This window comes from Phyllopteryx taeniolatus, chromosome 3 (genome assembly GCF_024500385.1).
Source record: "Phyllopteryx taeniolatus isolate TA_2022b chromosome 3, UOR_Ptae_1.2, whole genome shotgun sequence".
Lineage (NCBI taxonomy): Eukaryota > Metazoa > Chordata > Actinopteri > Syngnathiformes > Syngnathidae > Phyllopteryx > Phyllopteryx taeniolatus.
Window position 1 is genome coordinate 27,484,108 of NC_084504.1, and position 12,898 is coordinate 27,497,005.

Sequence of the window (12,898 nt, forward strand, 5' to 3'; positions counted from 1 at the left end):
TTGCAAACGGTTTCGCCTACACCTACGGACCGCCTGCTTTGATCTAATTGGTCTGTCAAGCCTGTCAGTAATCATACAGTAAACCAATGAGCGTGTACCGCGTTAAAGAAGTGCTAACTCTGTAAACACTTTCCCCTTTCTTTTCCTTAAAGTTAAGCGATATAGTTTTACAGAAGTGAAAGTAAACGCGACACCTGCGTGTTTAGTTTACGACCAAATGGTGAAACAACCACGATAACCGTGTCATTTGCAGAGCTCTGTCATGCCTGAGACGTCAACGGGACGTTTGTTCTTTTATTGTTGTGTATCTCGAGGGCAACGTGGTTGGTTGTCTTGGGACGTCAGAAGGACACTCATTTCCCGGCGACTTGTTACAAAACTAAATAAAGTACATTGTTTTACGCTGGTGTGTGTCAAATGTTTGATTCTTCGGCTCGTTTACAGTTTAATAGTAAGAGCACCATGAACAAAGTTGATTAAAGAACACAAAGTAACATCTAGTAAAAATAATAATAATGGTGCAGCCATAATTATGGCATGAAATCACCCCTGAAGTACACAAATGTTCAATTAGATTGTTCCGATGTCATTCCTGACAGCAATTTGGTACATTAGTTTAGTCCTCAATTCATTCATTGAGTTAACATTTCAGATCATATATAAAGAGCAGAAAATAGTACTGCCCCCAAAAAAACAACTTAGCACTAAACTTTTTAATTTGTGACTTTCACAGTCACGCTTTAGGAGCAGTGACTGTAGTGGCCGGTGAGCAGTTTTGCAATGTGCTCAGTGTTCTGCATGCAACAAGTCCAGTGGTTTTCCTACTTTGGGTACAAGAAATAGTTGCTTGTCTTGTTTGGTGCTCATGCCCATATAAAAATGCACAATTCAAATGTGTTGCTTTCCTTTCTACACAGCTGTACAAATACACAAAAAGTTACATATTAATGTAACTTGTAAACCAGCATATGTTTACAGAAAACAGTTGAAGTGGTGGGGGGTTTTTTTTCCTCATTTTTTTGCCCCTGTCAACATTCAACAAAACATTCTTCTTCATCGCTCAAGGTGAGCTAGCTGGAATCAAGTTCACGTATTCTGCGGCGAAGCTCTGCAGAGTCCAACATGGGTCCGGACTGGGGTTCCCGCAAGTACACAGGAATGTTCCTGCAACAACAACAAAATGTTATATACATTTTTTTACGTGATGAAACTACTCATTTTGGGCACAGTACATTCAGACTAAGTCATTCTGTCCACGTGTTTTCGCATACAAAGACGCCATAGCGTGCTGGGGTTCTTACTCTGCTGAGCGTATGCTGATGTTCCATGTCTTCTCCCAAATTGCGGCTGCCTCTCGTTTCCTGTCGAGCCTCCACAGCACCTCTCCACACCACAGTCTTGCACCCACGTTCTCTAGACAGGGAGAGATGCTAGCAGAGTTACAGCGTAAAATTCTGGTCGAAATTGGCTTGTCAAAACAAATAACAATGCTTCATTTTGATTGACATTTTGATCGTTTATCATGGACGTTGTTAGCAGTGTAGAACTGTTGGACAGAGTTTCTAATACATCTGAAGTAGCTACCTGAAGTAACCAACCACACTACAAGAAACACCTCTGTATAATGCAGTCAATCAAAAGTGAGCTATATTGTTCGTATGTGTGCATGCCTAATATGTGCGGTTCCAATCCATAGAATTGTATTTCAAATCAAGGTCAGAGACCCAAACACTAAATAAAAAGAAAACAAAAACAAAGCACAAAAAAGAACTCAGTACAAAGTGTTCCAGTACACATTTTATGTACTGTATATATGATTTAGGAGAAGTCAAATCTAAATAAAAGTAGTTAACTTATTTGTGGGTCTTTGACAAAGTTGCGCACTTGTGTGATTAATAATTGTGCGTTCTCGAGCCATTCCCGCTCTTGCATACCTGGAAAAGCGTGCAGGCTGAGCTGGAGGTTTCTTTGTGCGTGTCGAAGCTGGTCGGTCTGCGCGAAGCTGATGCCCCTCCCGGCTAACGAGAGACCCTTCATCCTCTGTAGAATCTGAAGATCTGCTCTTTTCTCATTACACACGTCTGGAGTGGGGACTTGAGGTTGGCCGCCTAGAAGTCAACGTGTAAGCCTTTTTCTCCAAAGACCATTTTTGTCTGAGGCCGCTAGCGAGAAAGGTACTTGCCTTTCTCTTTAACGCGCACCTTCACCAGCAGGTTAATACATCTATGGCACACAACAGAGTCTCAGGTTGGTCAAATAAAGAGGTGGAGTAAGTCCTGCCTCGCAAACCTTGTGTAATGAGCCACAGCTTGCTTCCAGTCCTGCAGGTGACCGCAGCAGTGACCCTGGAGGAGGTACGCCGCCCCCGTCCAAAACAGCATCGCCACCCGATCCTGTTCACCCTCGGCGCACATAGCCGACTCCTCAACCCCTTCCTCTGGCTCCTCCAGCACCACGCGCTCTGGCAGCAGCTCCGCCGTGGTGGCGATGACTTCATCACACAAAGTCATGCAATCGACGGGCCGCTCGGCCATGAGCAAGGAGGTGGCGGCCTCCAGGTAAAGTTCGGGTAACCGAGGAAGGTGAGAGTCCTCTGAACGTACCTGAGGCACAGAGAGAGGTGGGGGTTTGACAATGAACAGCACAGTGGACAAACGTATTGGATGGAGCACACAAATCTAAACCAACTAACTAATCAATCGGGATGGAGCTTAATTTATGGGTCTCTCTAATTTTTGGGTTTCTCTCACCAAGAGATTATTCTACTTTTGTGGAAAGTTTGGAGAAGGCCCTTTTCTATTCCAGCACTTTTTCTTTTTTTAGCATATTCGCAAATGAGCTCTTGGTCCGATTCAGTGATCACAAGTTTGCCCACCCTTGTTCGGACAGAAAAGAGTGGACACTGCCGTAGGTACAAAGGGAGACTCTAAACGCCACATTGATAGTGTGCGTAGGCAAACTGTTTCTTCTTACGCTGTGTTCTTCAGAACGAATAGCAGCCAGCAGATCCAGATAACATTCCACACCTTCAGACACCCTGCAGAATCAGACAGACATCTATTGAATACCGTATATCAATATGCATAACTACAATCACAAGGTAACTGAAGTGGAAAAACAAAAAAAAAAGTACCATGAAAATGATTCAAGAACAAAAATGTTTAAGGTGCCATTACTACACACAGTTCCTTAACTACAGTTAAGAGTTCGAGAAGAACAGCAGGGATTCAGATTTACCTTGAATGCAGCACGCATTTCTGGGCCAAACTGTGAAGGACACCGAGGGCAGTTGGGACAAAAAGCAGACTGCGCAGGGCTTGACTCCGTAGGAGTACGGACACAGAGAAGATCTGATCGCTGGCTGTAAAAGGCTCAGAGGTGGAGGGCAACATCAGTGTCTGTGGGAGAAGAATGAGTTTTATGTTTCGCAAGCATGTGGATCAACAGTGTGGATGTATTGTGTTTTACCCACAGAGTGCAACAATCGAAGCATTTGTATCTCCGCCTGTGTGTTCCCCAGGCACCTGAAGATGAGTACACTCTGATATAGAGCACATACACACAGAAAATCGGTCTCCACCGCTTTCCTGAAACACTGCAGTGCCATCTGAGGACGGCCCTATATGTTTAAAAAAAAAAACGTGCACACACTGAGTGCATTCATGCATCATCATTTACACATAAACACTTTGAAGGCACGCTACCGTGTGGGCTAGACAGGAGCCAGATAGCAGGTGCGTGTATGCCACCAGAGTTCTGGGAGCAGGCAGAGAGGAAGCAGCCTGCAGACCAGTTAGAGCCGCTGAGCTTCCGCCCTCGTTCAGTCGCTCTGCGCCTTCATGCATCGAAGAAAGAAGGAGAGCATCGTTTTGGAAACAAAGTGAAGCTCGAGACGACATTGGCATTACAATTCACGGAAACTCATCTTTAAACACACGAGCTTTATGAGGCCCACCTGCCGAATCTAACTGAGATCACATAGAAGAAGAGGTCCATGAAAAGCCTTTGCAAAAACAAAACAAAAACATTTCACCGGTGTTCTGCAACAGTGATAAGTAATGCATTTCTAAATGATCGTTTTTTTCTAGGCACATGCTAGATAGACCCTGACACAAAATATTGTTGATACTGTTTTTTTTTTTAGGGGGGGGGGGGGGGGGGGGGGTTCCCCAGTTTTGCTGCCAACATACAGGTGCAGCTCAATAAACTTGTCAAAAGAAAAAGAGGAAAACAAAATATATCAGTAGTTCAATTCTAAAAGATTAAACTTACAGACACACTACACATAGATAGAAGTATTGCATTTTTATTTTTCATAATTTTTATTATTATAGCCTGGAGCTAATAAGCACAAGTACTGTACATTTGAATATTTCATAAGGAATCTTTAAGAGAGAAATTAAGTAAGAAAAAACGATTTTTCTGTATGTTTGAGTCATCATTTTAATATACAAGTTTCCCTTTTTTAATTTAACTACCAAGATAACTGAACTCAAGATTCTACTTTATTGAAAGGCACCTAGACATTGAATAATACTCTTGGGGATTTTCGCAAATTAGAATTTCACCTATCTTGCAACCTTTGGACAAAATCTCATGCTAATCCTTGCGAGATGTCACAGTTCACGGGTCAAAATATTATTAACAATATGATTTTGTGCAATTTTACACCACTGCAAACTACATACGCGACCATAAAAGATTGCTAAATTAAACCTAAATGTTATTGTCTTTGAAAAAAAATGCTTTTTGAGACAGCGCCTGTATTTGATCTCATTAGATTCCAATGACAGATTGAATACTATTGATAGACTGTGGTAGGTATACAATAGAATTAAATCTGTCACAATAAATAAATGCGTTTGTGTATTTAATGTTGTGGTCGGTGTTTATATTTCAAATATGTCAGACCTTGGGTGATGAGAGTGCAAATTTGCAACAATTCAAGAAGCTTTCTTGGTTCCATCACCAAAAGCGGAACGTTTGAAGACATTCGCCTTGCTTCACTTATGTCTTGTTGAAGTCCTGCAGAAAGAGAGGAAAATTCCCCCTGCCCGACAGACAGAAAATCATTTCAAATCACATTGTTCAAGGAATTTATTTGATGGAACTGAAGCGCACAACAGAAGAAATCGCCTCTCACCTGAAGTCCTTCTATGGCTTCAAGTGTACAGTTGGCCAAGCAGATAGCCCACCGCACACACAGCAGGTTCTGTACACTGGATTGGAATGGTCTGTTTTCCACTGATGTCACAACTGTACGCCAAAACTCAGGTGGAGACGAGGCCATCGGCTCAACGCTTGTCATCTGTAAAACTGTAAGAACAAGATTTGAGTTGCTTTTGAAGTGAACGTATGGCATCGTTACGTCCACCTTTGGTTTGCAGTCTTTTCACAGACTGACCTCTTTCCATCGTTTGTGTGAGGAGCATCTCAGCTTCTGACATCTGAGACAGAGCGATGGAGAGCAAACAAACATTGTACACCACACACAACTCCAAGCGAGTGTGATCTTCAAGCAGAGGAAGACCTGCAGCAGCACAGTGTGACATGAGAAGACGATTATTCCTCTGAACTTGACAACACCGAACTCACTGACACAACGCTGAGATGAGCTGACCTTGTATTTTTCTTAAAAGTTTGTGGAACTCAGATGACAACAATAAAATGGCGTGGTTCTGGTCTCGGCTTGAAGGCTCTCTGTTCTGGATGTGAGATAAACCGATGATCATTTAGAAGAGAAGAAACGCTGCTCTAGCACATTGGTTAAGTTGTTTGTTCTAACATTATTGCCACTTTTTATCTTTTTCACTTTTGTGAAGGGATGCAAGCATTGCATGTTTTTTTACTTTTTTATTTTTTTATTTTTTGTTGCTGTGCATATGAAAATAAGTCTTGAAAACCATCATGAGTCTATCAAATTATGCACAAATAATGTACATAATACCTCTCACATTTTCTGTTAGAAAGTAGGCTACCAGTGATTTTTAACCGTTTAGGTTTATAGCACATAGCAAACATGCTTGGCGTTAGGCGGCCTTACCCTGTTTTCGATATACTATGTGTGTCAAATTAGTATTTATTTGGATTCTAAATAAATACAAATATACTGATACTGTACTTCAATGCAGGGGCGCTTTAGGCAAGCTTGAACAAGAAATGAGTGGACTTTACCTTCCATTTGTTGACCAATTCGTTGTTTTCTTGGATCCATCGATCTGATAATTTAGACGGTGATTGTTGCCTTTCGTTGGACATTTAAGTGGCGTTTTCATACAAAACGGTGCAACTTTCCCTCGTTTGTTTGTTATTCAACCGGAAGGCGGAAGTGTTCATAAAAGGCTAAGTCTCTTCTGCCCTCTTGTGGCTGGAAGTGACAACGACAACGGCAACTAGAAAAGCATCCAAGTAATGTGTTGAAAGTTCTGATTCTTTCACGTTATAGAAAATGTACTTTTCATTCTTTGTATACAAATAGTTGGGTCTCTGGACTGCCTGCCCACCCCTCCAGTGTGAAATTAAACAGCCAAGTAAATCTGTAAGTAAAGTGATCTGCCCTTTCTGAAAATGGGTCCGTGAACTAGCCATTCTTCACTTCCCAGAAATTTACATGATAAAAAACACAATGTTTTTTGTTCAGCCAATGACTTGGAAGCTGGAAAAAGCTCAAGAGCCACTTTCAAGCATCAGCCGGAGCAAGTAGGCTGTAATTGTGTCAAAGTCTAAAGGTAAGCAGATCTGCAGTATTAGCGCAGATTAGCATTATCTGACAGCGTTAGCTTCTGATACTTCCATTTGATAGCTGGTTGGAGTTGTCATCATGGTGGCCGATATTTCTTTTACAATGTGTCCATGTGCCACATACACACAGTATAGTGTATGAATTGCGTCATTGTGTCAACTGCTTACACAAGTCGAAGCAAGCAGCCCGGTCGCGGTGAAAATTCTGCAGCAAATCTTTCTGACAAAAACATGCCACAGAATTGTTATTAAGACACCTGGGAACTATTTAAATTGTATGTGTGTGGGGGGGGGATGGGCTGTCAAGTGTTGCTTTTCATATTGCAGTCTTGCATGATTGTGTCTTTCCTTTTCTTTTCCCCATAGACTTGCATGCAAATTCATCCACATAAGAGCAGAAGTTTCAAGCAACTCCAATGCCGTAATCAAATTACAGCTGAGTCACCGCTGATACTGCCATGGCAGCCATTTTTCCGGCTGTCCCTGAAGGTGACTCTTATTTTCTCCCTTATTTCCTCCCGTCTCAGTCCTCTGTCTGCCCTCTTTCCCTTTTATCAATGCGTCACTGCATCACATCCGACGCTGTCTGCATCCTCCAGGGACTGTTCGGATACCTCACAACCTTCCTACTCCTCTTTCCCCATCAGTCTCAAATCAAAGTGCTCAAAATAAAATAAAACAACAGTGAAGCGCCTGACACGCCAGCAAAACAGTAACATCCGAAAGAATAGGCGTAACCTCTTGTCACAGGGGATGAGCAGACATCTTATTTTCTTGTGTGAATGCTCATCACATTCTCACAACTCAGTGCAACATTTGGAAGTTGGAACATAAAACTTAACAATAATTGAAATCAATTCTGTGTTGGGGATTAAAGACAATGGAACGGTTTGATGTGCGTTTGTGTGCGTGGGGCCGAGACTCCCTGTGGGACTGGTGTGTGGATCTGCAAACTCACACTGCAGCAGTCGGGCTTTAAGCAGCAGCAGAAGGCACAGCACCGTTAGCCCTTCACCACTTCATGATGCAATGGGAATAGCCTTAGTGGAGTTTTACATTTAACAACATGGATGACTTGAATTTGTTTTAGCTTCATCACTTTTTTTTCAAATTTCTCTTTTGCTGCACGCTTGTCAAAAGTCAATTGGACTGCATGTTACGTGTGACTATTCCAAATAAAAGACTTGAATTGATATGCATTTAAAACACCTTGAGGAGGTCAAATCCAATGTCTATTTACTCTACAAAGAACAATAGCACGTCCTTGAATTATGCTTGACACACACACACAAAAAGAGATAATTCTATAAGAATAAAGAGGTTGAAAAACAATGAATTGAAAATGTACACTATTGATTGATAACTAATTGATAATTGATGAGGGTACAATGTATTTATCCTCTGATTAATTATGTTTTTTTACTTAGGATATGGTCATCAAAGTGTAAAGTGGGCTTGAAAATTATTATTATGCTGCACACGAATGGAATAAAGTTGCCAACAGAAGTGACGTCAGCCCCAAGCGTGCATGTTTTGAAGTTAAAGACTCTTCTTTTTTCCCCATTTTATTTTTTTCCTCTTTGTTTTAAATGTTTATAAGCTGTTTTTTTTTTTTTAAATGTACTTTGTTTTTAAATGCTTTTAATCATCTAAAGCACATTGAGGATGTGGTATGTATGAAATTATTTGTATAAAATACATTTGCTCTGGGCCTACTCCGCGGGACTGTATGTGAATGTCGGTCATGATACTTGAGGAGCTCAGCATTAAAAAAAAAACTACAAAATAAATAATTCTCCCCTGGTGCTAGTTGGTGTAAAAAGTTGGAGAACCACTGAATGAGTTGAAATGAAGCTGGAGGCAATGCTTTGAGAAGTCCCTTTTAAAGTGTCCCTTTAAAGGGCTGCGGTGCTGACGAGTGACTTTCCCTCCCTCGTATATAAAGCGGGCGCTGCCGCCTCTTGCTGCAGTCCCCAAAATGAGTTTCACGGCGGAGAGCCACTTTCTCTGCCCGAGCGGGCTCCGCAAGGCTCGGCCGGCCTCGGTGTCCTCCAGCGGCTTCCACTCCGAGCGCCGACGCCTCACCTCGGGCCAGCCGTCCTCCGGGAGCGAGAAGGAGATCCTGCGGGCGCTCAACGACCGCTTCGCCGGCTACATCGACAAGGTGCGCAGCCTGGAGATGCGCAACCGCAACCTGGAGGCGGAAGCGGCGGCTTTGCGGCAGCGCCAGAGCGGCCGAGCGTCGGTGGCGGAGTACTACGAGCGTGAGCTGGACGACCTCCGCGGGCTCGTGCGCCAGCTTAGCGGGGACAAGGGTCGCGCGGCCGCGGAGTACGAACGCCTGGAGGAGGACATCCAGCGGCTGCGGGCCCGCCTGGAGGAGGAAGCTCGCGGCCGGGAGGAGCTGGACGCCGCCGCGCGGGCTATGAAGAAGTACGTGGACGAGTGCCAGCTGGGCCGGACGGAGCTGGACAGGAAAGCGGGCGCCCTGGACGACGAGGCCGCCTTCCTCAAGAAGAACCACCACGAGGAAGTGGCCGAGCTCCTGGCGCACATTCAGGGCGCGCAGGTATACGGCGGGACACTTGAGCATAAGTCCAGATTCTACTACTCCATGGTCTTCCACTAATGTAGGACAGTTCTGTGCATATTACTAGTGCATTTTTTTGGGAATATTCCCTTCCACTACTGAATGAAATTTCTGTGCACTAGTAAAACGATTGGGGAACACTAGTGCAATGAATAAGGCAGGCACACTTGAATGAGAATGAGTCTTACGGGTGAAGTTTTTCCACTACTCTGCACACCGGTGGAACGACTACGTCTTATTAGTCATGTTTGTCCACGACTGCATAACATTTCTGAGCACTATTAGATCAAGGGCGCATGAGTAAAACGCCAAATGACGAGTTTCCACTGCTGCCTTCCACTTCCGAATGAGATTTCTGCGCACAAGTAGAACACCTACGTCTTACTCATGATTTAGTTTTTCCAGTTGCCTTCCAATACTGTATGACAGCTCCAGGCCCTAGTAGAATGGCTGTTTTACTGGTGACATCTTATTCCACTACAGTGAACTCTCATGACCCAAAACTATGTAGTAGTTCTACTAGTGCACTGAATTGTCTTACTGTTACTGAGGGCAAAGAGTACTTAACTAGTACATGGACAATTCAGCACACTGGTCAGGTATCAAAGAAATGCTCAAATGGCTTTCCACATGTAGATGACCTTTGACCTGCGTGACTCGCTCAAAGCGGATGTGACCGGAGCCTTGCGGGAGATCCGCGCACAGCTCGACTCCCACGCAACCGAGAGCGCCATGCAAGCAGAGGACTGGTACAACGGTAAGATAAAAGATAGCTGGGTTAGGCTCCTGCACGCCCGCGACACTCGCGAGCATAGGCTGTACGGAAAATCGTGGCAAGCCATTCAATTGTTCAGAACAATTGTTCAACTAATGTTAAGAAAGAAAAGGTGAAAAAAAATAATCCCTTTAAAAGTGAATCAAATCAAATTTAAGGAAATATTTTCTTTCAAAATAGAATCAAATTCATGTAATCAGAAACATGAAGTAGCCACACTTAATTTGCATTAGTGGACCACATAAAATGATGTGGCGGGCCAGATTTGGCCCCCAGCATTACGTTTGAGAGCCCTGCCGAACATGTTCTCGATTGGTGGTGCTGAAACATTTACTGACATGGTTTACAATGAATTGTCTGATTAAAAGACCACCAACCCTGTAACATTGAAACACATTTTGTATGAAACAGAACATTGTATTTCCACCAATGGAAACATTACAATGGCCTTCGGATGGCTGCGGCAGACAACGATGCACTGCAGGAGTGAGTTACACACAGAGGCAACAATATATAGCTTTTTTTTTTTTTTTTTAAACCTTGACCCTAAACCTACAAAAAATACTGTATAATTGCTTCAAGGTCAAAGTCAAGGTTGTAGCCATGTAATCCTTTAGTGCGTGTGGAGGGGGGGCAGGGGGCAAAGCCAAGTGACCTTCACCACCTGACAACAGCTTGACTGATGTTGCAATATTGTCTATTCAGAATGCTTACAACGTGCGGAAAGAAGCATTGTGCTGATCTGTTCGATACAGAACCAACACAGTTGGCAGGACGACCTTGTCTATGTGATGTCACGCTGACTGTGGCGGTGAGGTTCATTCACGTTTACGAGAGGGAGGCTGGGCAGGATGCTCGGTCAGACACATACAAGCTACAACACACTAAAATGTGGTGTGTTTAGTGTTGGATTTAGCATACATCGTGGGTGACACAACCAAACGTTAAACATCGTTAAACATCGGTTTGTATAGTGCGCATGGAGCGTCTGACAGAGGCGGCCAGGTCCAACCAAGACGGCATCCGCGGGACCCAAGAGGAGATCGTGGAATACCGCCGTCAGGTCCAGAGTCGCACCATCGAGCTGGAGACTCTCCGAGGAACCAAGGGGTCCCTGGAGAGGCAGTGTATGGAGAGTGAGGACAGACACCAGGAAGACCTCGACTCACTTCAGGCAACACAACCACGAACGCAGACATCGCACCAGAAGGGAAGAAGACTTTGGTCTATTCATTCTGCATGTCATATTTTGTGTTTATTCCACAGGACACCATCAATCATTTGGACTCAGAGCTGAAAAACACAAAATGGGAGATGGCCAGCCAGCTAAAGAATTATCAGGAGCTACTGAATGTGAAGATGGCTCTCGATATTGAAATAGCCGCTTACAGGTTGGTGTCCTGATTTAATAATGTATGTCGCTCATTGCACTTCTCAATGCTTCCATGTTGTCTCCAAAAACAGAAAGCTCCTGGAGGGAGAAGAGAGTCGTCTTGTGTCAGGAAGTCCCTATTGCTACTTGGATCGTAGAATTTCGGCACATTTGAAAGTGAAAGAAGATAAAGTGATTGTTGAAGAGCAGACAGACGAGACTCAGGTCACGGAGGTGACAGAAGAGGAGGAAGACGGTGAGGAAGGCAAAAAGGAAGAAAAAGCACAGGAAAAGGAGGATGACAAAAGAGAGGACGCGGCCAAGCAAGAGGAGATGCCCGAATTGCCAGAGAAAGTCCCGAATTCCCCTCAGGCAAAATCTCCCCCAAAATCACCAGAGAAAGTCTCCAATTCTCCTCAGCCAAAATCCCCACCAGCCAAATCTCCTGCACAGTCACCAAAATCCAAATCTCCTCCTCCCAAGACACCTGAACCTCCAGAGGAGAATGTCAAGCCTGCGCCTGCTCCCAAAGACGACACTAAGGAGGAGAAAAAGGACAAGCCTCAGCCTGCTAAAGATGAAAAGAAGGAGCCATCAGTTCAAAAGGAAAAGAACGAAGCAGAGAATAAAGAGGAGGATGACAAACCTGATGTAAAGAAAGCAAGCCAAGCATCTGAGGTGCCAAAGAAGGAAGAAACTCCAAAAGCTGCAAAGCCTGCTGAGAACAATGCTCCGGTCTCCAAACCTAAAGAGGAGGCTTCTACCCCAGTTGAGAAGCCCTCTGCTCCTAAATTGGCAAAGGCAGAGCCAGAGAAAACAGAGAAGAAGCAGGAGGAGAAACCTACGCCAAAAGTTGAACCCGAGAAACCGGAGAGCAAGAAACCAGAAGAGAAAACGGAGACCAGTAAAGGAGCCGACAACAGCGGGAAGAAATCTCCTGGCACAGAATCCAGACACAAAGGAAGACAAGGGCAATAAGTAAAGCTAGAGTGGACAAAAAAACCAAACTTTATGGGTGAGAGCAAGAAGGATGCTCAAGCATAAGCAATCTTTATTTTGACTGTCCTGCTCCTAATGTATGCACCATTCAAGCTCGTATTGTCTGGAGGTAACACTGTTTATCAAGCTCTTTAAGTGAATGTGCATTTACACCGTACCTGCACCAGGCCTTCAAGGACAGATGCCAAGCCACAAATAATATATTTAAATATATACAAATATCTATGCTATATTATATTTGCTATATTAGTAATTAGTAAGACAGATCTGGATGCTTGTTGTGCACTTCATTTCTCCTGCGATGCTCTGACAATATTGACTGTGATCTGTAGAAACCTGCTAAACTGACCAATTGCAAAACAAAAATAAAGAATGACAACACAACTTTGTGGCTCAAGTCTGCAGGGAAATCTATCCACCG

At 43.8% G+C, this 12,898-nt stretch overlaps 2 protein-coding genes and 1 long non-coding RNA gene across 3 annotated transcripts; 1 reads left to right on the forward strand and 2 right to left on the reverse strand.

The window, feature by feature from the left end:
- Positions 1 to 432: 432 nt before the first annotated feature.
- fancg (FA complementation group G) lies at positions 433 to 6,384 on the reverse strand. The gene is made up of 14 exons (XM_061768119.1): positions 6,175 to 6,384; positions 5,621 to 5,705; positions 5,405 to 5,530; positions 5,144 to 5,316; positions 4,912 to 5,050; positions 3,705 to 3,835; positions 3,473 to 3,619; positions 3,238 to 3,398; positions 2,974 to 3,037; positions 2,290 to 2,603; positions 2,183 to 2,223; positions 1,935 to 2,108; positions 1,302 to 1,413; positions 433 to 1,164 (listed from the first exon to the last, which is right to left on the reverse strand). The coding sequence occupies exons 1-14, from the start codon at positions 6,256 to 6,258 to the stop codon at positions 1,071 to 1,073; spliced, it is 1,845 nt and encodes a 614-aa protein (XP_061624103.1). The 5' UTR covers positions 6,259 to 6,384; the 3' UTR covers positions 433 to 1,070.
- A 2,303-nt stretch (positions 6,385 to 8,687) lies between these two features.
- LOC133475371 (neurofilament medium polypeptide-like) lies at positions 8,688 to 12,861 on the forward strand. Its single transcript, XM_061768118.1, has 5 exons — positions 8,688 to 9,310; positions 9,968 to 10,088; positions 11,081 to 11,280; positions 11,373 to 11,497; positions 11,571 to 12,861. Exons 1-5 carry the CDS (start codon positions 8,720 to 8,722, stop codon positions 12,454 to 12,456), a joined length of 1,923 nt encoding a protein of 640 aa, XP_061624102.1. The 5' UTR covers positions 8,688 to 8,719; the 3' UTR covers positions 12,457 to 12,861.
- Positions 11,336 to 11,636, reverse strand: LOC133475381 (uncharacterized). The gene is made up of 2 exons (XR_009787803.1): positions 11,496 to 11,636; positions 11,336 to 11,399 (listed from the first exon to the last, which is right to left on the reverse strand). It is a non-coding gene; the product is annotated as an uncharacterized LOC133475381 (long non-coding RNA).
- Positions 12,862 to 12,898: the final 37 nt, after the last annotated feature.